This window comes from Oncorhynchus nerka, linkage group LG9a, assembly GCF_034236695.1.
Source record: "Oncorhynchus nerka isolate Pitt River linkage group LG9a, Oner_Uvic_2.0, whole genome shotgun sequence".
NCBI classification, from domain to species: domain Eukaryota; kingdom Metazoa; phylum Chordata; class Actinopteri; order Salmoniformes; family Salmonidae; genus Oncorhynchus; species Oncorhynchus nerka.
In genome coordinates this window covers 24,663,306-24,686,574 of record NC_088404.1, presented here as the reverse complement: position 1 = coordinate 24,686,574, position 23,269 = coordinate 24,663,306, and the positions used below count along the sequence as shown (strand labels likewise).

General features: G+C 51.1%; 1 protein-coding gene across 1 annotated transcript in view; it reads left to right on the top strand.

Moving 5' to 3' along the window:
- LOC115134085 (teashirt homolog 3-like) overlaps nucleotides 1–23,039 on the top strand; it is a 28,838-nt gene extending 5,799 nt beyond the window's left edge. The window contains exon 2 of the mRNA XM_029667714.2: nucleotides 18,758–23,039. Coding sequence (XP_029523574.1) covers nucleotides 18,758–22,047 — 3,290 coding nt within the window. The 3' untranslated portion in view covers nucleotides 22,048–23,039. The remainder of the gene's footprint in view (nucleotides 1–18,757) is intronic.
- The last annotated feature ends 230 nt before the right edge of the window (nucleotides 23,040–23,269 follow it).

Genomic DNA, 23,269 nt, shown 5'->3' with positions numbered 1-23,269 from the left:
CTTTAGCAGACACACAGGGAGGGGGTGAGGGAGATAATGAAAGAGGAGAGAAATAGACAGAGAGGACTGAGAGAAACAAAAAGAAAGAAGGAATGGAGAAAGAGGGGAAGGGTGAGTAGTGAGAAAGGGAGGAGCAAGAAGGAAAGAGACAGAAGAGAGCACTTTTAAAAGTTTTTCACAACAGTGTGGGACTGTACAAAGCACTAGAGGGGATGGGGGAGGAGGACACGGAGGTGTTTTTGGATGACAGAGGATGGGGTTACATGATTTATGTTTTGATGAGTGACAATGTTTTTCCATGACGATCTCTGGATGTTTGTACAAATCTGAACAATATCTGGTTCTTGGATATGTGTGTTATCTGTGTGTAATTACACCTTGTGTAATGTGTGCTGTGTAATGGGAGTATGTGTGTGTATCTGTGGCTGTGCGTGAGAGAGGGAGATGGTGTATCTGTAGCCTAACTCTCTGATGAGCAGGCTGACGGGTATCACTCATGCTAGGCTGGCCTCAAAATGAACCCAAGCTGCTCTGCTCTCCTGTGGTCCTAACCGGGGATGCTTCTTTAAAAGGCAGATTAATGATGGATCCCAGGCTTATAGTGCCATTTATCATGGAGAATATTATTTAGGCTGGCCGTGTAGGGCGGTAACTGGAGAGCAGGACGAGCAGAGGCAGGGTGGAAAGCCTTAGACAGACACTCACTGTGTGATGGATGACCATGCTCTCTGCCTGAGTGTAACTAGACACCCGTGCCACAGCAGTTGGGCCGAATCAGATGGCCCAGCTATAGTGGATGATATGATGTTTATCCTTCAACTACACTACCCAGGTTTCTTTGCTTTGCCAGGTGGGTTCTTCCCTTTTGAAAGAGTAGATCCCAGTCTTTTAAACGAACAATGTGCTTGCAAAGCTAACAATGTGCTTGCAAAGCTAACAATGTGCTTGCAAAGCTAACAATGTGCTTGCAAAGCTAACAATGTGCTTGCAAAGCTAACAATGTGCTTGCAAAGCTAACATTAAGTGTCAGACCAAAACCCTTTTTGACTCTTTCCTGAGGAGGTCGTCAGGCGTCTGACCAATCGTGCTCCGTGCAGTTACACCACTATCACCAATAAGAGCTCCATTAGAGGTCAAGGCAAGGCCAGCACCACTACCTCTTCCATTCTCTTCCACAAAGAGAGAAAAGGTTATTTTGTTTTTGTCCGTCTTTCTTTAGTTTCTCTCTCTTCTCTTCCCCCCCCCCCCCCCCCCCCCCCCACACACACACACACACACACACACACACACACACTGGTGTTGTGTGATTTATGGTGGGCATCCATCTTAGGGTCGTCCATCACCACCTCGTTGCTAGGCGATCATCGCAACAGCTGTTTGTTGGGAGTGAAGTTGGCCCTATGTCCTGGCAGAGGCTTAGGTACAGGCTAAGTCAGAGACAAGTGACCTGTGCTGGAGTCACACCATCAGAACATTCATCTAAAGAGCAGTTAACAAATGACCTATGGAGCTAGCTATAGTGGGGTGGACAAGAGAGATGAGAACAAACACAAGGAAGTAGGGGTTATGTGGGTAGAGCAACTGTAAGACAAGTGTACTGGAGTGGATAATATATCATCCTATCATACATGGTAGATCTTGAAGGATATATGATTGATGTAGAGCTGAAAGGAATAACTGGGTGATATGGGTAGAAAACTCTACAAGTACTGGATAATATGTGACCCTATGTTATAGTGCTTGGTCTTGGCTGATAGGTTTGGGGTAGATCTGAGAGCACAGCTTTCCCGTAAAGTAGAATTCTTCCACTCTGATGTTTGAACTTGTGAACCCATTGCCACTTGATTCTGAACCTGTGTAAGCTGTTTATGTAGTGTTCATTAGTTTGTTTCCATTTATCCATCAGTTATTGTGACTGGGTCTAGTTCTAAACAATTTGACAGGGCGAGAACATAACATCTGAAACGGTCTCTCTCTCCCTTCCAATCTTTTTGTGTGTGGAAGATTGTAATGTTTTAACTGTACCCATTTGAAACCAATATAGCTCAGGTCTGTATATACAGCTGCCTGTTGGAGGTACAGTCATAAAACAACAATGCAGCTTTCTGGGAGCTCAGTACAGTTTCATATATATGCCTGCTCAGCCTCCCTCTCTCTTCCCCTGCTTTGACATGGTACAGCCCTAAGGCTTGCCTGGAGCAGGAGGGATATCTCTGATTTTTCCCCTCTCCCAGAGTACACATCCTGCACTACAATCAGCGGACAATGTGTATTACCTCGTTCATTAGGGGCTAAAAAATAGGAACAGAGATCTACAGTTACAATACACTGTCGTGAGCATCTCTTTCTGAGCGACCAGGCGCAGGCACATATTAGTAGTGATGGGGGAAAAAATCTATAGTTAGATATCGGCAAATAATTTTGGACGATATTATATAGATACTTTGACTCCCAAGTATCGATTTGTAAAATGACAATAATAATTGCTAGGTAGTGATAGCTAGCGCTAGTCTGCTGTACATGTGCCAAAACTATAGGATGAAAAACAGTTTTTTCTCCTTATTTTTAAATGGTGAGCCAAGCTGTTTTCAGCACTTTTATTTCTGACTGATCAAAACAAATTTTCTCATGCTCTCTCTTGTCTCTGCAGCAGCCATATAATGAGCAATATGTTTGGAACATCCGATCACAATAAGATTGCAGTATTGAATCGCAATTCATATAGAATCATGAGAATCGCAATACATATCGTGATAGTATACATATCGTGATAGCACCTAGGTATCGTGATAGTATCGTATCATGCGGTCCCTGGCAATTCCCATGCCTACAAATAGTAAATCTTTCTCTTGAGGGTATGACTTATGACACCTGTAGCCTATTTGTTCTGACAGTGAGTGTCATTTCACCTCATCCTGCTTCCTCCTTCCTAGCAACAGAGACCACGAGGGGAGCACCACTGCTGGAGCAAGGAGTGGTTAGCCTAGCATGACAAATGCTAATGGAATAAAGACATTTCAATGAGTATAATACTCTCCTCCTTTACCCACTAATCTCGGGACAGTTTAACAGAACCAAACAAGGCTGTTGTATGAAATTATTCCCCTCTTCTAAAGCCTCTACTCAGTCGACTGCTGGGAAACGAGCTAGTGGAAGTCAGTGGCTTGCGGTTGTGTGATTGAGGCAGAAGTGATTTCCTGCCTGGAGGTTCTAAGTGTTTTAAGGCATCTTCCTGTCAGTAAGCCCCCCACCCCCCACCACCGAGGGGCTGTGTTGCTTTAAGGGCAAGAGGTCCCAGTTAAAGAACACATCAGGAATAAGAAACTACTCCGCTGTGTAGTGAGGCCCTGTTTAACACTGCGCTCTCAGTACCCTCCCTGTGATCTAGCTATAATCATAACTCTACCGTAGAGTGTTGTTCCTTACCACCTCAGGATCCTCAAAAGATTTTTCCTTTTTAAATAACCTATTTTTTCACACCTACCTCTTTTTCCAGTTACCCTGAAAGCAGTATATGGTGCAGAATAGGTTAATCTACAGTTTGGATTTGTTTAAATAGCTACTCCTAACTCGACTTAGCATTAGCCAATTCTAACCGGACAACCCTAGCCTCCTTGTTGTGGAGCTGTTGTTGTTATGTGGTACAGTTGCAGAATGAGAGCATTTAGTGATGGCATCCCTTTCCTATGAATATTCATGACCCACATTTTGCTGCGATGCTAGATGATGATCTACGTCTGCAGCTCTAGGCTAGGCGGTGGTTGGACCACCAATAATACTCCTCTTCTCCCTCCTCCCACATTTCAGCTGCTCTCTGCTCAGCTCCTGTAACTAGCTGTAAGCTGTTACAGTATGTCATGAAGTGGTTGTAGTGCAGACTTGGGTAGTAGTGTCTTGATTGCACATCCTGTTTACCCCGGTTTTGTGTGTGTGATTTGGCTCCCAGCTCTACTGTTTCCCCAGCTGTGTAGGATGACTGAGGAGGTTAGTTGTGGAGGGAGCAGGGGACTGAGGGGCAACAGAGATCCTCCAACACCCTTACCATTCTTACAAATTGATAACTTAATTTTGCATGTTTTGTTTTGTTTCAACATCAACAAAAATCTGGTCGTAGACTAAATCGTGTCTTGCTTCCTTCTCTCGACAAGCTTTCCCGTCCAGACTGTGCCTATATGATTACTGATGATGAACTAGGGTGTGTGCCTCTTACTTTGAGACATGCTCTGCTTTGATTATACCATCTACCGTCAGAGAGGGCCTGGTTTTGGTTCTTTTACTGTTGTTGTAGCTTTTTACCCCATGTCTCTGCAACATTTCTATCAAATTATCTATCCTTCCGCGTCTGCGCCCCTAATGTTTATGAAATTGATACTCCACAGGAATGCCGTGAGCACGCCAAAGATGTCACTGTCTTTTCTCATCGCCTGTATGTGTGTGTGTTGCAACCGACCACAGACTATATTTGTAGGGTTGAGTTTGTGTTCGTGCAGGATGTGTTTCTCTACATGTGAAAGATTTGTGTGTGTGTCTTCTGGTCTTGCTATTTCTGTGTTCTGGTCTTGCTATTTCTGTGTGAAGCGTGACTGAGATGTGAAACTCTCTCCCACACTAAGTCCAAAGTGCAGCGTTTGGCAGATTTAATCATGATGAAGCCCACACAACCACTATTAGCAAATACACCACCCAGATACTTTAGAAAAAGCAGGTGTTAGCTAGAACCATAAAGGGTTCCTCAGATGACAAAGCTTCCATGTAGAACCCTACCCCACCACAAATAACATTTTTAAGAACCCATGAGTGTGTAGCTATCTTAATTATCCATCCAGGTGTATTCTTATTTCTTAATAATCCATTCTGTTTCTCAGAATGAACCCACAAAACCCATCATATTTTATTAGTGTGATAAATCACCTCTGTTGTCAGTCAAGCCAGGGAGAATAATTGGATGGTGGTTGTCACCCACAGTGATGGATGATCAGTCATTGGGGATCAAATTAACAGATAGTGCTCAGATGTAATGGCTGTTTGGCATTTTAAATTGCCTGGGACCGTTGACTGCTGGTCGGCCGTTTTTGGGAGGCCCTTTGGGCCACCTTTTAGTCTTGCTTTCTTTGACTGTCTAGACTTACCACTTATGAACAGTAACCTACAGTAGGTTGTATGTGTCTGTATTTAAAAAAACATTTGTAAAAAATTTAAGGACCTTGAAATTGGGATATTTTTATTTTATTTTTATGCAACAGTAAGAAATAATGGCTAGATGACTGGTTCACTTTCACCAAAAGTGGTCATATAAAGATAGAACAGAGATTTGAAGAAATACGTGAGACATGTTCATGATCGGTCAAGACTATAAGAGCGACTTAAGGACTCGTTCAACCTGCCTGCTAATGCCAGAGTCATAACCTCAGTGATTAAACCTGACATCTGTGACCAGATGCTCTGTATACATTAACATAGCTACCTCATCCTGACTGTATTTCCTCCTTCAAATGAGACACTCGCACAAACATCATCCGGAAGAGGAGAGGGGAAAAAACGGCCGAGATATCTTCCCTGCCGGTTTGCCTGCCGAGCGGTGAGCGATTTACCTCCTCCTTTCACATTATCATAATTGTGTCCAGGACATGGGAGGCCAGGGAAGTGATCATGTCATCTTATTTACAGCCTGTTTGGCTCTCTTTACGAGCGCTGTGCCAGGCCCTGCCAGGCGCACGGCGCCCGGTGACATCTTTTGATCAGAGCTGTCGCAGGCGATCAGCAGAGACTGGCAGTTAATGGATACCCAGTGACAAACCAAATCTACGGGCAGGATGGGAGACTAGGCCACACCTGTCAGGTCCCCATTAGACTGGCCCTCTGTGGGGCTGCCTGCCTGCTGACACTCACCACCCCCAGGGCCCACATCAGACCAGCACCACCCGCTTCCTGCCCTGAGATTGGCTGTTAGCACTGGAAATGGGAGTTATTTCAGCAATTACTTTTTTTGTTTAGACTGGATGTTTTTGTGTGTAGGGGATGTTGGATTCGAAGTGGATAGTATGGGTGGGCTGGTGATTGGTGGGTTGGTGGTTGGATGTGTGGTTGGATGGTTGTGCTGGTGGTTGGTTGGATGGTTGGGCTGGTGGATGGATGGATGGGTGGGTGGATGGATGGATGGGCGGGTGGGTGGATGGATGGATGGATGGATGGTTGGGTTGGTGGTTGGTTGGATGGTTGGGTTGGTGGTTGGTTGGATGGATGGGCTGGTGGTTGGGTGGATGGCTGGATGGCTGGATGGATTTGCTGGGTGGGTGGGTGGTTTTGCTGGTGGTTGGTTTGGATGGATGGATGGATGGATGGATGGGCTGGCTGGTGGTTGGTTGGGTGGGCTGGTGGTTGGATGGGTGGATGGATGGGTGGGCTGGTGGTTGGTTAGATGGGTGGGCTGTTGGATGGATGGATGGATTTGCTGGGTGGGTGGATGGTTTTGCTGGTGGTTGGTTGGTTGGTTGGGTGGGCTGGTGGTTGGATGGGTGGATGGTGGTTGGTTGGTTGGATGGGTGGGCTGTTGGTTGGCTGGGCTGGTGTGTGGATGGATGGGTGGGTTGGATTGGCGGTTGGTTGGTTGGTTGGCTGGGCTGTTGTGTGGGTGGATGGATGGATGGATAGATGGGCTGGTGGTTGGTTGGATGGATGGATGGATGAGGACTGAGGGAGGGGTCGGTGTCTGTGTCCTCTGTGATTTGTCAGGGCCAGGCACCCATCTCTCTCTCACACACACACACACACACACACACACACTAACAAGTCACCTGTCTAAGTTGAGCTGAAGGCACACACATGCAAAGTGACCTGTCCCTTATGTGTTGCCGCTGTCTCCTCCTCAACCTCACACTCTTCTTCCCTCTGTCTTTCTCCCTCCCGCTCTTTCTCTCTGAGGAGATGTCCTGATACTGTGTTTGCCTAACACCATCACCTGTTAGGGACATACAGGGAGACTGCTACAAAAACCATTCCTGCCCTGTCTGCAATATGGATGGGCTGTTGGTTGGATGGATGGTCGGTTGGTTGGTTGGTTGGGCGGTTGGTTGGATGGGTGGGTGGGTGGGTGGGTGGGCAGTTGGTTGGATGGATGGGCAGTTGGTTGGATGGATGGGCAGTTGGTTGGATGGATGGGCTGTTGGTTGGATGGATGGGCGGTTGGTTGGTTGGTTGGATGGATGGATGGATGGGCGGTTGGTTGGTTGGTGGGCTGTTGGTTGATTGGATGGGTGGGCGGTTGGTTGGGTGGGTGGGTGGGTGGGCAGTTGGTTGGATGGATGGGCTGTTGGTTGGATGGATGGGCTGTTGGTTGGTTGGTTGGATGGATGGGCTGTTGATTGGATGGATGGGCGGTTGGTTGGTTGGTTGGTTGGATGGATGGGCGGTTGGTTGGTTGGTTGGTTGGATGGATTGCTGTTGATTGGATGGATGGGCGGTTGGTTGGTTGGTTGGTTGGATGGATGGGCAGTTGGTTGGTTGGTGGGCTGTTGGTTGATTGGATGGGTGTTGGTTGGTTGGTTGGATGGATGGGCTGTTGGTTGGATGGATGGGCTGTTGGTTGGTTGGTTGGATGGATGGGCTGGTTGGTTGGTTGGATGGATGGGCTGTTGGTTGGTTGGTTGGATGGATGGGCTGTTGGTTGGTTGGTTGGATGGATGGGCTGTTGGTTGGTTGGTTGGGGATGGATGGGCGGTTGGTTGGTTGGGTGGATGGTGGGTGGGCAGTTGGTTGGATGGATGGGCTGTTGGTTGATGGATGGGCTGTTGGTTGGATGGATGGGCGGTTGGTTGGTTGGTTGGATGGATGGATGGATGGGCGGTTGGTTGGTTGGTGGGCTGTTGGTTGATTGGATGGGTGGGCGGTTGGTTGGGTGGGTGGGTGGGTGGGCAGTTGGTTGGATGGATGGGCAGTTGGTTGGATGGATGGGCAGTTGGTTGGATGGATGGGCTGTTGGTTGGATGGATGGGCGGTTGGTTGGTTGGTTGGATGGATGGATGGATGGGCGGTTGGTTGGTTGGTGGGCTGTTGGTTGATTGGATGGGTGGGCGGTTGGTTGGGTGGGTGGGTGGGTGGTGGGTGGGCAGTTGGTTGGATGGATGGGCAGTTGGTTGGATGGATGGGCTGTTGGTTGGATGGATGGGCGGTTGGTTGGTTGGTTGGATGGATGGATGGATGGGCGGTTGGTTGGTTGGTGGGCTGTTGGTTGATTGGATGGGTGGGCGGTTGGTTGGGTGGGCAGTTGGTTGGATGGATGGGCAGTTGGTTGGATGGATGGGCTGTTGGTTGGTTGGTTGGATGGATGGGCTGTTGATTGGATGGATGGGCGGTTGGTTGGTTGGTTGGATGGATGGATGGGCGGTTGGTTGGTTGGTGGGCTGTTGGTTGATTGGATGGGTGGGCGGTTGGTGGGTGGGTGGGTGGGCGGTTGGTGGGTGGGTGGGTGGGCAGTTGGTTGGATGGATGGGCAGTTGGTTGGATGGATGGGCTGTTGGTTGGATGGATGGGCGGTTGGTTGGTTGGTTGGATGGATGGATGGATGGGCGGTTGGTTGGTTGGTGGGCTGTTGGTTGATTGGATGGGTGGGCGGTTGGTTGGGTGGGCAGTTGGTTGGATGGATGGGCAGTTGGTTGGATGGATGGGCTGTTGTTGGTTGGTTGGATGGATGGGCTGTTGATTGGATGGATGGGCGGTTGGTTGGTTGGTTGGATGGATGGATGGGCGGTTGGTTGGTTGGTGGGCTGTTGGTTGATTGGATGGGTGGGCGGTTGGTTGGGTGGGTGGGTGGGCAGTTGGTTGGATGGATGGGCAGTTGGTTGGATGGATGGGCTGTTGGTTGGTTGGTTGGATGGATGGGCTGTCGGTTTGGTTGGTTGGGCGATTGGTGGGCGGTTGGTTGGATGGGTGGGTGGGTGGGCAGTTGGTTGGATGGATGGGCAGTTGGTTGGATGGATGGGCAGTTGGTTGGATGGATGGGCTGTTGGTTGGATGGATGGGCGGTTGGTTGGTTGGATGGATGGATGGATGGATGGGCGGTTGGTTGGTTGGTGGGCTGTTGGTTGATTGGATGGGTGGGCGGTTGGTTGGTTGGGTGGGTGGGTGGGCAGTTGGTTGGATGGATGGGCAGTTGGTTGGATGGATGGGCTGTTGGTTGTTGCATGGATGGGCTGTTGATTGGATGGATGGGCGGTTGGTTGGTTGGTTGGTTGGATGGATGGATGGGCGGTTGGTTGGTTGGTGGGCTGTTGGTTGATTGGATGGGTGGGCGGTTGGTTGGGTGGGTGGGTGGGCAGTTGGTTGGATGGATGGGCAGTTGGTTGGATGGATGGGCTGTTGGTTGGTTGGTTGGATGGATGGGCTGTTGGTTGGATGGATGGGCTGTTGGTTGGTTGGTTGGATGGATGGGCTGTTGGTTGGTTGGATGGATGGGCTGTTGGTTGGATGGATGGATGGGCTGTTGGTTGGTTGGTTGGATGGGCTGTTGGATGGATGAGCGGTTGGTTGGTTGGATGGATGGGTTGGTTGGTTGGATGGATGAGGGTTGGTTGGTTGGATGGATGGGCTGTTGGTTGGTTGGTTGGATGGGTGGGCTGTTGGTTGGATGGATGGGCTGTTGGTTGGTTGTTGGATGGATGGGCTGTTGGTTGGATGGATGGGCGGTTGGTTGGTTGGTGGGCTGTTGGTTGATTGGATGGGTGGGCGGTTGGTTGGGTGGGTGGGTGGGCAGTTGGTTGGATGGATGGGCAGTTGGTTGGATGGATGGGCAGTTGGTTGGATGGATGGGCAGTTGGTTGGATGGATGGGCTGTTGGTTGGATGGATGGGCTGTTGGTTGGATGGATGGGCTGTTGGTTGGTTGGTTGGATGGATGGGCTGTTGGTTGGTTGGTTGGATGGATGGGCTGTTGGTTGGATGGATGGGCTGTTGGTTGGATGGATGGGCTGTTGATTGGATGGATGGGCGGTTGGTTGGTTGGTTGGATGGATGGATGGATGGGCGGTTGGTTGGTTGGTGGGCTGTTGGTTGATTGGATGGGTGGGCGGTTGGTTGGGTGGGTGGGTGGGAGTTGGTTGGATGGATGGGCAGTTGGTTGGATGGATGGGCTGTTGTTGGTTGGTTGGTTGGATGGATGGGCTGTTGGTTGGATGGATGGGCTGTTGGTTGGTTGGTTGGATGGATGGGCTGTTGGTTGGTTGGATGGATGGGCTGTTGGTTGGATGGATGGATGGGCTGTTGGTTGGTTGGTTGGATGGGCTGTTGGATGGATGAGCGGTTGGTTGGTTGGATGGATGGCGGTTGGTTGGTTGGATGGATGAGCGGTTGGTTGGTTGGATGGATGGCGGTTGGTTGGTTGGATGGATGGGCGGTTGGTTGGTTGGATGGGTGGGCTGTTGGTTGGATGGATGGGCTGTTGGTTGGTTGGTTGGATGGATGGGCTGTTGGTTGGATGGATGGGCGGTTGGTTGGTTGGTGGGCTGTTGGTTGATTGGATGGGTGGGCGGTTGGTTGGTGGGTGGATGGATGGGCAGTTGGTTGGATGGATGGGCAGTTGGTTGGATGGATGGGCAGTTGGTTGGATGGATGGGCTGTTGGTTGGATGGATGGGCTGTTGGTTGGTTGGTTGGATGGGGCTGTTGGTTGGATGGATGGGCTGTTGGTTGGTTGGTTGGATGGATGGGCTGTTGGTTGGTTGGTTGGATGGATGGGCTGTTGGTTGGTTGGTTGGATGGATGGGCTGTTGGTTGGATGGATGGATGGGCTGTTGGTTGGTTGGTTGGATGGATGGGCTGTTGGTTGGATGGATGGGCTGTTGGTTGGATGGATGGGCTGTTGGTTGGATGGATGGGCTGTTGGTTGGATGGATGGATGGGCTGTTGGTTGGTTGGTTGGATGGGCTGTTGGATGGATGAGCGGTTGGTTGGTTGGATGGATGAGCGGTTGGTTGGTTGGATGGATGGGCGGTTGGTTGGTTGGATGGATGGGCGGTTGGTTGGTTGGATGGATGGGCGGTTGGTTGGTTGGATGGATGGGCGGTTGGTTGGTTGGATGGATGGGTGGGTTGGTTGGTTGGATGGATGGGCGGTTGGTTGGTTGGTTGGATGGGCTGTTGGTTGGATGGATGGGCAGTTGGTTGGATGGATGGGCTGTTGGTTGGTTGGTTGGATGGATGGGCTGTTGGTTGGATGGATGGGCTGTTGGTTGGTTGGTTGGATGGATGGGCTGTTGGTTGGTTGGTTGGATGGATGGGCTGTTGGATGGATGGGCTGTTGGTTGGATGGATGGATGGGCTGTTGGTTGGTTGGTTGGATGGGCTGTTGGATGGATGAGCGGTTGGTTGGTTGGATGGATGAGCGGTTGGTTGGTTGGATGGATGAGCGGTTGGTTGGGCGGTTGGATGGATGAGCGGTTGGTTGGGCTGTTGGATGGATGAGCGGTTGGTTGGTTGGATGGGCAGTTGGTTGGATGGATGGGCAGTTGGTTGGATGGATGGGCAGTTGGTTGGATGGATGGATGGATGGGCTGTTGGTTGGATGGATGGATGGGCTGTTGGTTGGTTGGTTGGATGGGCTGTTGGATGGATGAGCGGTTGGATGGGCTGTTGGATGGATGAGCGGTTGGTTGGGCTGTTGGATGGATGAGCGGTTGGTTGGTTGGATGGATGAGCGGATGGTTGGTTGGATGGATGGGCGGTTGGTTGGATGGATGGGCGGTTGGTTGGTTAGATGGGTGGGCTGTTGGATGGGTGGGCTGTTGGTTGGATGGATGGGCTGTTGGTTGGTTGGATGGATGGGCTGTTGGTTGGTTGGATGGATGGGCTGTTGGTTGGTTGGTTGGATGGGCTGTTGGATGGATGAGCGGTTGGTTGGTTGGATGGATGAGCGGTTGGTTGGTTGGATGGATGAGCGGTTGGTTGGTTGGATGGATGGGCGGTTGGTTGGATGGATGGATGGGCGGTTGGTTGGTTGGATGGGTGGGCTGTTGGTTGGTTGGTTGGATGGTCTGTTGGTTGGATGGATGGGCAGTTGGTTGGATGGATGGGCTGTTGGTTGGTTGGTTGGTTGGATGGATGGGCTGTTGGTTGGATGGATGGGCTGTTGGTTGGTTGGTTGGATGGATGGGCTGTTGGTTGGTTGGTTGGATGGATGGGCTGTTGGATGGATGGGCTGTTGGTTGGATGGATGGATGGGCTGTTGGTTGGTTGGTTGGATGGGCTGTTGGATGGATGAGCGGTTGGTTGGTTGGATGGATGAGCGGTTGGTTGGGCTGTTGGATGGATGAGCGGTTGGTTGGTTGGATGGATGAGCGGTTGGTTGGTTGGATGGGCAGTTGGTTGGATGGATGGGCAGTTGGTTGGATGGATGGGCAGTTGGTTGGATGGATGGGCAGTTGGTTGGATGGATGGGCAGTTGGTTGGATGGATGGATGGATGGGCTGTTGGTTGGTTGGTTGGTTGGATGGGCTGTTGGATGGATGAGTGGTTGGATGGGCTGTTGGATGGATGAGCGGTTGGTTGGGCTGTTGGATGGATGAGCGGTTGGGCTGTTGGATGGATGAGCGGTTGGTTGGTTGGATGGATGAGCGGTTGGTTGGTTGGATGGATGGGCGGTTGGTTGGATGGATGGGCGGTTGGTTGGTTAGATGGGTGGGCTGTTGGATGGGTGGGCTGTTGGTTGGATGGATGGGCAGTTGGTTGGATGGATGGGCTGTTGGTTGGTTGGTTGGATGGGCTGTTGGTTGGTTGGTTGGATGGGCTGTTGGTTGGTTGGATGGATGGGCTGTTGGTTGGTTGGATGGATGGGCTGTTGGTTGGATGGATGGATGGCCTGTTGGTTGGTTGGTTGGATGGGCTGTTGGATGGATGAGCGGTTGGATGGGCTGTTGGATGGATGAGCGGTTGGTTGGTTGGTTGGATGGATGGGCGGTTGGTTGGTTGGATGGGTGGGCTGTTGGTTGGTTGGATGGGTGGGCTGTTGGTTGGTTGGATGGGTGGGCTGTTGGTTGGTTGGATGGGCTGTTGGTTGGATGGATGGATGGGCAGTTGGTTGGATGGATGGATGGGCTGTTGGTTGGTTGGTTGGATGGATGGGCTGTTGGTTGGTTGGTTGGATGGATGGGCTGTTGGTTGGATGGATGGATGGGCTGTTGGTTGGTTGGTTGGATGGGCTGTTGGATGGATGAGCGGTTGGTTGGGCTGTTGGATGGATGAGCGGTTGGTTGGTTGCATGGATGAGCGGTTGGTTGGTTGCATGGATGAGCGGTTGGTTGGTTGGATGGATGAGCGGTTGGATGGATGGGCTGTTGGTTGGTTGGGTGGGCTGTTGGTTGGTTGGATGGGTGGGCTGTTGGTTGGTTGGATGGGTGGGCTGTTGGTTGGATGGATGGGCAGTTGGTTGGATGGATGGGCTGTTGGTTGGTTGGTTGGATGGATGGGCTGTTGGTTGGATGGATGGGCTGTTGGTTGGTTGGATGGATGGGCTGTTGGTTGGATGGATGGATGGGCTGTTGGTTGTTGGTTGGATGGGCTGTTGGATGGATGAGGGTTGGTTGGGCTGTTGGATGGATGAGCGGTTGGTTGGGCTGTTGGATGGATGGCTGTTGGTTGGCTGTTGGATGGATGGCGGTTGGTTGGTTGGATGGATGGGCGGTTGGTTGGTTGGATGGATGGGCGGTTGGTTGGTTGGGTGGGCTGTTGGTTGGATGGATGGGCAGTTGGTTGGTTGGTGGGCTGTTGGTTGATTGGATGGGTGGGCGGTTGGTTGGGTGGGTGGGTGGGCGGTTGGTTTGGGTGGGTGGTTAGTTGGTTGGATGGATGGGCAGTTGGTTGGATGGATGGGCTGTTGGTTGGTTGGTTGGATGGATGGGCTGTTGGTTGGATGGATGGATGGGCTGTTGGTTGGTGGGCTGTTGTTGATTGAATGGGTGGGCGGTTGGTTGGTGGGTGGGTGGGCAGTTGGTTGGATGGATGGGCAGATGGATGGGCTGTTGGATGGATGGGCTGTTGGTTGGTTGGATGGATGGGCTGTTGGTTGGATGGATGGATGCAGTTGGTTGGATGGATGGGCTGTTGGTTGGTTGGATGGATGGGCTGTTGGTTGGATGGATGGATGGGCTGTTGGTTGGATGGATGGATGGGCTGTTGGTTGGTTGGTTGGATGGGCTGTTGGATGGATGGCGGTTGGTTGGTTGGATGGATGGGCGGTTGGTTGGTTGGATGGATGGGCGGTTGGTTGGTTGGATGGATGGGCGGTTGGTTGGTTGGATGGGTGGGCTGTTGGTTGGATGGTGGGTGGGCAGTTGGTTGGATGGATGGGCTGTTGGTTGGTGGGTGGGCGGTTGGTTGGTTGATGGGTGGGCGGTTGGTTGGATGGGTGGGTGGGTGGGTGGTTGGTTGGATGGGTGGGTGGGTGGGCAGTTGGTTGGATGGATGGGCAGTTGGTTGGTTGGATGGATGGGCTGTTGGTTGGATGGATGGATGGGCTGTTGGTTGGTTGGTTGGATGGGTGGGTGGGTGGGTGGGCAGTTGGTTGGATGGATGGGCAGTTGGTTGGATGGATGGGCAGTTGGTTGGATAGATGGATGGATGGGCAGTTGGTTGGTTGTTGCTGTTGGTTGATTGGATGGATGGGCTGTTGGTTGGTTGGTTGGATGGATGAGCGGTTGGTTGGTTGGATGGATGAGCGGTTGATTGGATGGGTGGGTGGGTGGGTGGGTGGGCAGTTGGTTGGATGGATGGGCAGTTGGTTGGATGGATGGGCAGTTGGTTGGATAGATGGATGGGCAGTTGGTTGGTTGGTGGGCTGTTGGTTGATTGGATGGATGGGCAGTTGATTGGATGGATGGGCTGTTGGTTGGTTGGTTGGTTGGATGGATGGGCTGTTGGTTGGATGGATGGATGGGCTGTTGGTTGGATGGGCTGTTGGATGGATGGGCAGTTGGTTGGTTGGTGGGCTGTTGGTTGATTGGATGGATGGGCTGTTGGTTGGTTGGTTGGATGGATGGATGGGCTGTTGGTTGGATGGATGGATGGGCTGTTGGTTGGTTGGTTGGATGGGCTGTTGGATGGATGGCTGTTGGTTGGTTGGATGGATGGGTTGGTTGGTTGGATGGATGAGCGGTTGATTGGATGGGTGGGTGGGTGGGTGGGCAGTTGGTTGGATGGATGGGCAGTTGGTTGGATGGATGGGCAGTTGGTTGGATAGATGGATGGATGGGCAGTTGGTTGGTTGGTGGGCTGTTGGTTGATTGGATGGATGGGCTGTTGGTTGGTTGGTTGGTTGGATGGGCTGTTGGATGGATGAGCGGTTGGTTGGTTGGATGGATGAGCGGTTGGATGGATGGGCTGTTGGTTGGTTGGATGGGTGGGCTGTTGGTTGGTTGGATGGGTGGGCTGTTGGTTGGTTGATGGTTGGTTGGATGGGTTGTTGGTTGGATGGTTGGTTGGATGGGCGGTTGGTTGGTTGGGCTGGATGGGCTGTTGGTTGGATGGATGGATGGGCTGTTGGCAGTTGGTTTGGATGGATGGGCTGTTGGTCGGTTGGTTGGTTGGATGGATGGGCTGTTGGTTGGTTGGGTGGGCTGTTGGTTGTTTGCTGTTGATTGGATGGATGGGTGGTTGGTTGGTTGATTGGATGGATGGGCTGTTGGTTGGTTGGTTGGATGGATGGGCTGTTGGTTGGTTGGATGGATGGGCTGTTGTTGGTTTGTTGGATGGATGAGCGGTTGGTTGGATGGGCTGTTGGTTGGTTGGATGGTTGGATGCGTGGGCTGTTGGTTGGTTGGTGGGCTGTTGGTTGATTGGATGGATGGGCTGTTGGTTGGTTGGTTGGATGGATGGGCTGTTGGTTGGATGGATGGATGGGCTGTTGGTTGGTTGGTTGGATGGGCTGTTGGATGGATGAGCGGTTGGTTGGTTGGATGGATGAGCGGTTGGTTGGTTGGATGGATGAGCGGTTGATTGGATGGGTGGGTGGGTGGGTGGGCAGTTGGTTGGATGGATGGGCAGTTGGTTGGATGGATGGGCAGTTGGTTGGATAGATGGATGGATGGGCAGTTGGTTGGTTGGTGGGCTGTTGGTTGATTGGATGGATGGGCTGTTGGTTGGTTGGTTGGATGGGCTGTTGGATGGATGAGCGGTTGGTTGGTTGGATGGATGAGCGGTTGGTTGGTTGGATGGATGGGCTGTTGGTTGGTTGGATGGGTGGGCTGTTGGTTGGTTGGATGGGTGGGCTGTTGGTTGGTTGGATGGTTGGTTGGATGGGTTGTTGGTTGGATGGTTGGTTGGATGGGCGGTTGGTTGGTTGGATAGCTGGATGGGCTGTTGGTTGGATGGATGGATGGGCTGTTGGTCGGTTGGTTGGATGGATGGATGGGCTGTTGGTCGGTTGGTTGGTTGGATGGATGGGCTGTTGGTTGGTTGGGTGGGCTGTTGGTTGGTTGGGTGGGCTGTTGGTTGGATGGATGGGTGGTTGGTTGGTTGGTTGGATGGATGGGCTGTTGGTTGGTTGGTTGGATGGATGGGCTGTTGGTTGGTTGGATGGATGGGCTGTTGGTTTGTTGGATGGATGAGCGGTTGGTTGGATGGGCTGTTGGTTGGTTGGATGGTTGGATGCGTGGGCTGTTGGTTGGTTGGATGGGTGGGCTGTTGGTTGGTTGGATGGGTGGGCGGTTGGTTGGGCGGTTGGATGGGTGGATGGGCGGTTGGATGGGTGGATGGGCGGTTGGGTGGATGGATGGGCGGTTGGTTGGATGGATGGGCGGTTGGTTGGTTGGATGGGCGGTTGGGTGGATGGGCGGTTGGTTGTTGGATGGGCGGTTGGTTGGTTGGATGGGCGGTTGGTTGGTTGGATGGGCGGTTGGTTGGTTGGATGGTTGGTTGGATGGATGGATGGGCGGTTGGTTGGATGGATGGGTGGGCTGTTGGATGGGTGGGCTGGTGGTTGGTTGGATGGATGGATGGATGGGCGGGTTTGGTTGGATGGGCTGTTGGTTGGATGGATGGGATGTTGGTTGGATGGATGGATGGATGGGCGGTTGGTTGGATGGATGGGCGGTTGGATGGGTGGGTTGGTTGGTTGGGTGGGCTGGTTGGTTGGTTGGTTGGATGGGTGGGTGGGTGTTTGGGATGGTGGATCAGTGTGTGCCGAGTCAGTATGCTCATCTGCATCTATATCTGTCATAGGTATACAAGATGTTCCAAGTATCTTTGCTCATTGTTTTGGAGATTTTTTGGGGGTGGGGGAGTTGAGTCCAGAATGAAGTGGACAGAAAGGGAAGGGGCACAGGGAGGAGACTGGTGACGCGGTCTGTCACTACAGGGGACCGTCTATCTCTGAGGACGGGAGGGGGGCACTGCGGGAGGGATCTGTGTCCCCTGTGATCTGTCAGGGCCAAGCACCCATCACACACACTAACAAGTCACCTGTCTATGTTGAGCTGAAGGCACACACATGCAAAGTGACCTGTCCCTTATGTGTTGCCGCTGTCTCCTCCTCAACCTCACACTCTTCTTCCCTCTGTCTTTCTCCCTCCCGCTCTTTCTCTCTGAGGAAATGTCTCTGATGTCCTGATACTGTTTTTGCCTAACACCAGCACCTGTTAGGGACATACAGGGAGACTGCTACAAAAACCATTCCTGCCCTGTCTGCAATACTCATAATCCACTTCACTCTTGATGATAATCTGTTGTGAATGGCTTCAATCTAGATGACATTGAAAAATGTCATTCTAACATTTACCTAGTCAGTAACACTTTATTTTAATGGTCCATAATAAAACATTTATAAGACATTTACAAACCGTGTACACACCATGTAATAAGCATTACTCCCACATTTGTAAATGTTAGTAAGATAGTTATTCACACGTGTGTGTGTGTATATATATGTATATATATATATATATATATATATATATATATATATTATATATTTCCTTAAACATCCTGTGTTGACAGGAATGTCTACCAATGGCATGCCCATTTTTTTGTGAGAAATTAGTGGCCATTCAAAACATTTATAAACCATAAATGGCACTCACTTTAGGGACTGCAAAAATGCTTTACTAATGATTAGTAAATAGTTTCTTAATGTGGGAGTAATTATGAACAAATAGTGAACACAGAATTCATAAATGCTTTTTAAATGGTTTATTGCGGACCCATATAGTCTTATCGTCATAAATCCGGCTTCCCTTTTTTAGTAATGAGTGATACTTCCTTGTTAATGTGGATGGCATGTGCATGTAAGGAGACAGAGGCAGATGAAGAGGCGTCACACATATTAACTGACAGATGGAGGTTGATCCAACTCATTTATTACCCCAGAGGAGAATGCCACGGCGCGATTGGGCTTCATTAATTTCAGATTCAGCTTTCATTTCAAGCTGTTGTGCCCTGAGATAAATAAAATGGCACATTATGTTTTTGCCAAGATTACTTTTTCCCCCGCCATAAACAAAGTAAAGGTGAAAGGAGCATCAGTAAGTTATCCATGTGGCTGGGGTAGTATATAAACACTGGCTTGCCTTTGGAGGAAAATAACACCTTAATGGTTGATGAGGTGAAATGGGATGACTGTCATTTCTCAACTTGGCTTTAACTCGGATCCCTCACAGATGGCTCATTTATTCCTGCGAGACCTCAGGCACCTGTAGAAGATAAACTTTCTCTACAGTAGTTCTACTAACACTGTGTTCATTGGCCTTAATATAACTCGCTCTCTTTTCTGTTTTCCCTCCAGCCTACTCTCCAGAGGAGATGAAGGAGGAGGTGGACTTTCCAGAGGAGGTAGAGCACTCAGAAAATGACCTTCTCACCAAAGAACCACTGGGTGACCAGGACTCCATTGCTGGGGCTGAGATCTCTGCTCAGGAGATGGACAGTGAATCACACGTGAGCGAGGCCAGCGACCCCCTGTCAGACTTTGAGACCGCCTCAGTCAAATCTGAGGGGCCTGCCAAAGAGCCTCTGAACGGCGCAGGGGTGAGGGTAGGGACCCCCTCAGGCCTGGACACTCCCTTGGCGCAGGACACCCTGGAACAGATGAAGGCAATCTACTCCAGCTTCCTGACAAACTCCTATTGGTCACCCCTGAACTTTAGCTCAACCCTGACACAGACACAGACACCTGTGGAGAAGCCACCGCGGACTAGCAGCACTAGCAGTAGCTGCAGCAGCAGTAGTTATGACTGGCACCAGTCCGCAGTGGCTAAATCCCTGCAGCAGCAGGCCTCTCAGAGCCTCCACAACCCTTCTCCCTCAGAGCCCAGTATCTTCAGCACAGTGCAGCTCCACAGGCAGAACCCCAGACTGTACGGCAACATCTTCACCGGGGCCAGCAAATTTCGCTGCAAGGGTTGCAGCGCTGCTTACGACACCCTGGTGGACCTCACTGTGCACATGAATGATACGGGTCACTACCGCGATGACAATCACGATAGGGGAGCCAATGGGGCCAGGGGGAGCTGGTCCAAGCCTCGCAAGCGCTCCCTGCTGGAGATGGAGGGCAAGGAGGATGCCGCGAAGGTGCTGAAGTGCATGTACTGTGGCCACTCCTTCGAGTCCCTGCAGGACCTGAGCGTTCACATGATCAAGACCAAACACTACCAGAAAGTGCCTCTGAAGGAACCCTTGGCCCCTGTGGCAGCCAAAATGATCTCAAGGAAGAGAGGCCCACTCTCTGGGAGCCTGGACCTCCCTGGCTCCCCACGCTCAAGAGAGGTGACCCCCAAACCCAAAGCCTTTGTAGGTAGTGACCACAACATCCCATCCAACAAGGCTTCCAACCCCTACATCACCCCCAACAACCGCTTTGGCCACCAGAACGGAGCCAGCTATGCATGGCAGTTCGAATCTCGCAAGTCCCAGATCCTCAAGTGCATAGAGTGCGGGAGTTCCCACAATACACTGCAGGAGCTGACCGCCCACATGATGGTGACAGGTCACTTCCTCAGGGTCACCAACGGCAACCCCCCTAGTAAGAGAGGTAGGCCAGTCCCGGAGTCCACGTCCCCCAGCCCTGTACAGGCCACGCCCACCAATGAGGAGCAGGTTCAATCTATCCCATTAGCTCCTTCTACATTCTCCCCTCCTCCACCCTCTGCTGTATCACCCCCGGCTATCTCCGCTCCTCTCAAAGACATTAAGAAAGAGGAGATGGAGGAAGAGTTTACCCAGGACATGGTTAGCCATGACAAGCAGGTGTTGAACGGGGACGATGGTGATGAGGTGGAGGAGAAGTTTGACATCTCCACCAAGTATAACTATCTGACTGAGGAGGACCTGAAAGAAAGCCCCAAAGGTGGCTTCGACATCCTCAAGTCCCTGGAGAACACCGTGACATCAGCGATCAACAAAGCCCAGAGTGGTAACCCCAGCTGGGGGGGATACCCCAGTATCCACGCTGCCTATCAGTTCCCCAACTCCCTGAATATGCCCCAGGGTAGCCCTGAGAAGAGCTCCCCTGTCAAGTACCTGTTCAATGGAGGGGAGGGGGGGCTTTCCTCCCTCAGCATGTCCCAGTCCCCGATCTTCCCACCCGATAGTCAGAGCTCTGCCCTCCCCCACCTCAACAACTTCCAGGCCATGGAGGAGCTGGTGAAGAAGGTGACAGAGAAAGTGGCCAAAGTGGAGAGGAGGGTAAAGAGCGAGTTGTCCCCCAAGAAAGAGGTGAACCTCTCACCCTGTAGCAGTGAGGGGTGGGAATCCACTGGAGCAGACTCACCCCGAGAGTGGAGGTCAGTGACCCTGGCTAGCAGCGACAGAGGTAGCCATAGCGACAGGGTCTCACCGTCCGAGAGAGAGCGCATGAGAGAAATGGTCCAATCGCCTGCCTCCGCTTTGAGCTGCAGCACAGCCTTCATAACAGGCCACAACCCTCTGGAGCAGCCCTTTGTTAACCCTTTAAGTGCCCTTCAGTCTGTGATGAATATCCACCTAGGGAAAGCAGCCAAGCCCACCCTGCCCAGCCAGGACCCTCTCAGTCTGATGTCCAGGCTGAGCCAGAGTATGGCCGAGAGGGCCGCCGTGGCCGCTCCCCCCACGCACAACAAAAAACACCCAGTGCCCGTGGCTCGTAGTAGTGTCTGTCAGTCCAGTGATGACCAGCCCATGGACCTGACCAAAGGGAAGAGTGATCGAGGTGGCTCTATTGGCTCTGCTCCTCTGACTCCCTCTTCAACAGCCTCCTCCATCTCCCCTTCCTCAATGGTGACCCCTGCTAAAATGACCGTGGTCTCCCCCTTCACATCCAGCAGCCCTCACCATGAAAACGCCCTGTCGGACATCTCCGACATGTTGAGGAACCTGACACAATCATCACACCACATCTCCATGCCTCCCTCACGGACCAGGATCACGGAGCGGGTCACAGACATGGTGGGCTCCACCACCGCAGAGGATGCTGAGGGGTCCATGGCCAATAAGAGGAAGGGGCGTCAGTCCAATTGGAACCCCCAGCACCTGATCCTCCTGCAGGCCCAGTTCTCCTCCAGCCTCAGGCAGACGTCCGAGGGGAAGTACATCATGTCTGACCTGAGCCCCCAGGAGAGGATGCACGTGTCCCGTTTCACTGGCCTTTCCATGACTACCATCAGCCACTGGCTGGCCAATGTCAAGTACCAGCTGAGGAGGACTGGCCGGACCAAGTTCCTTAAGAACCTGGACTCGGGCCACCCAGTGTTCTTCTGCAGTGAGTGCGCTTCACAGATCCGGACCTCCGCTGCCTACATTTGCCACCTGGAGGCCCACCTGGGCTTCAGACTGAAGGACCTGGCCAAGCTCTCCCCCAAACAGACCCTGAGGGACTCCTTGAAGGGTGGGTCTGATAAACTGCCCCAACCAGACCCCTTCCTCCTCTCTTCTCCACCCTCCTCCCAGTCACTGGAGGAGGGCAGTGGGACTGTGTACCGGTGCCAGCTGTGTATCCGTAAGTTTGCCAGTAAGCATGCCATCAAGCTCCACCTCAGCAAGAGCCACGGGATGTCCCCGGAGGACCACCTGCTGTATGTCTCTGAGATAGAGAAACACTAGAAGTAGAATTGTCATTACATTATAGAAACACTTGAGTGCTGCCAGCATTGGACATACTGGAATATACGCTGTATAAAAAAGAGAATTTACAAAGGAAAAAAGAAAACAAATGAAGTGTGTGACAAAAATGCACAATGATGCCATTAACTAGTGTTGTGTCAGCACATGGTATTTACTTCCATGGCCTTTGCTTGTCTGTATTTTCCTCTATTTCAAAAGACATTCATTTCATATGTTGAAGATATAGGTCATGAATATTCAGCTTTCAAAGGGATAGTTTCCTCAAATTGCAAAGTTCCATGTTTCCTGACCTTTTACCGTAAGTTGTCTATTGACCAGGAAGGACCACGATACACACTTAAGATTTGTTTTCTTCGCTGAAGGTTAGGAAACATTTAAGTCATTTTGTGTTTTGGGTAAACTCTCCCTTTGGAAAGTGTAGTAATTTCAGTTTTATGACAATGTATTTATTTTGTGAAGTTTCTATACATTTGTTGAACTGCATGTATGCATTGACAAGTTAACAGTTCAAAACAAATTTGGTGCGTCAGTTTTTAGTTGGTCCATTTTTACTGTAAGATATCTGGCAAGAATGTGGGAGTGCTCTTTCTGACAATTTGCCAAATGAATTGACAACATAGTAAGTAGTCTGTTACATCACATTTTATATGATTTTTATATACAGTTTGTGTTGCAGATCTGTCAAATCTGCCACATTGCTTATCATCAAGTCAGGGGACCTCAAAATCCAGGTCTATGTAGAAATGTACATACAGTATATAGGCTTACCACTTGCTGTTATGCATACTTGTTATATTTCCTCATTTAAGAGGACTATGACTATCCACTGGTGCAGAGCCTTTGAAGAAGACTAACATGAGTATGTTTTGCACAATAGTTTTCTAAATGTTATTTGATAAAACAAAAGATATAAAATGGAACGTTGTTCATGCCCTGTTGCTTCTATTATTAAATTGACTTAAATTGCTTCACGCAACTGTTGTTTCTTCAAATATCACAAATGCTTTTAACACCTTCATTTATTCTCTTACCCAGTCCCAAAACGCACTACAGAAACTAGAGTCTGCATCCACAACAACACTGTTAGTTACTGCAGGCAGAGCCTTCAGATCTGTGTAGTAGACTGTATTGTCTGCGCAGGCCAACCAAGCGGCATGTGCGAGCTAAGAGCAGGGTGTGTTGCACTGAGGAGTCTGCCAGG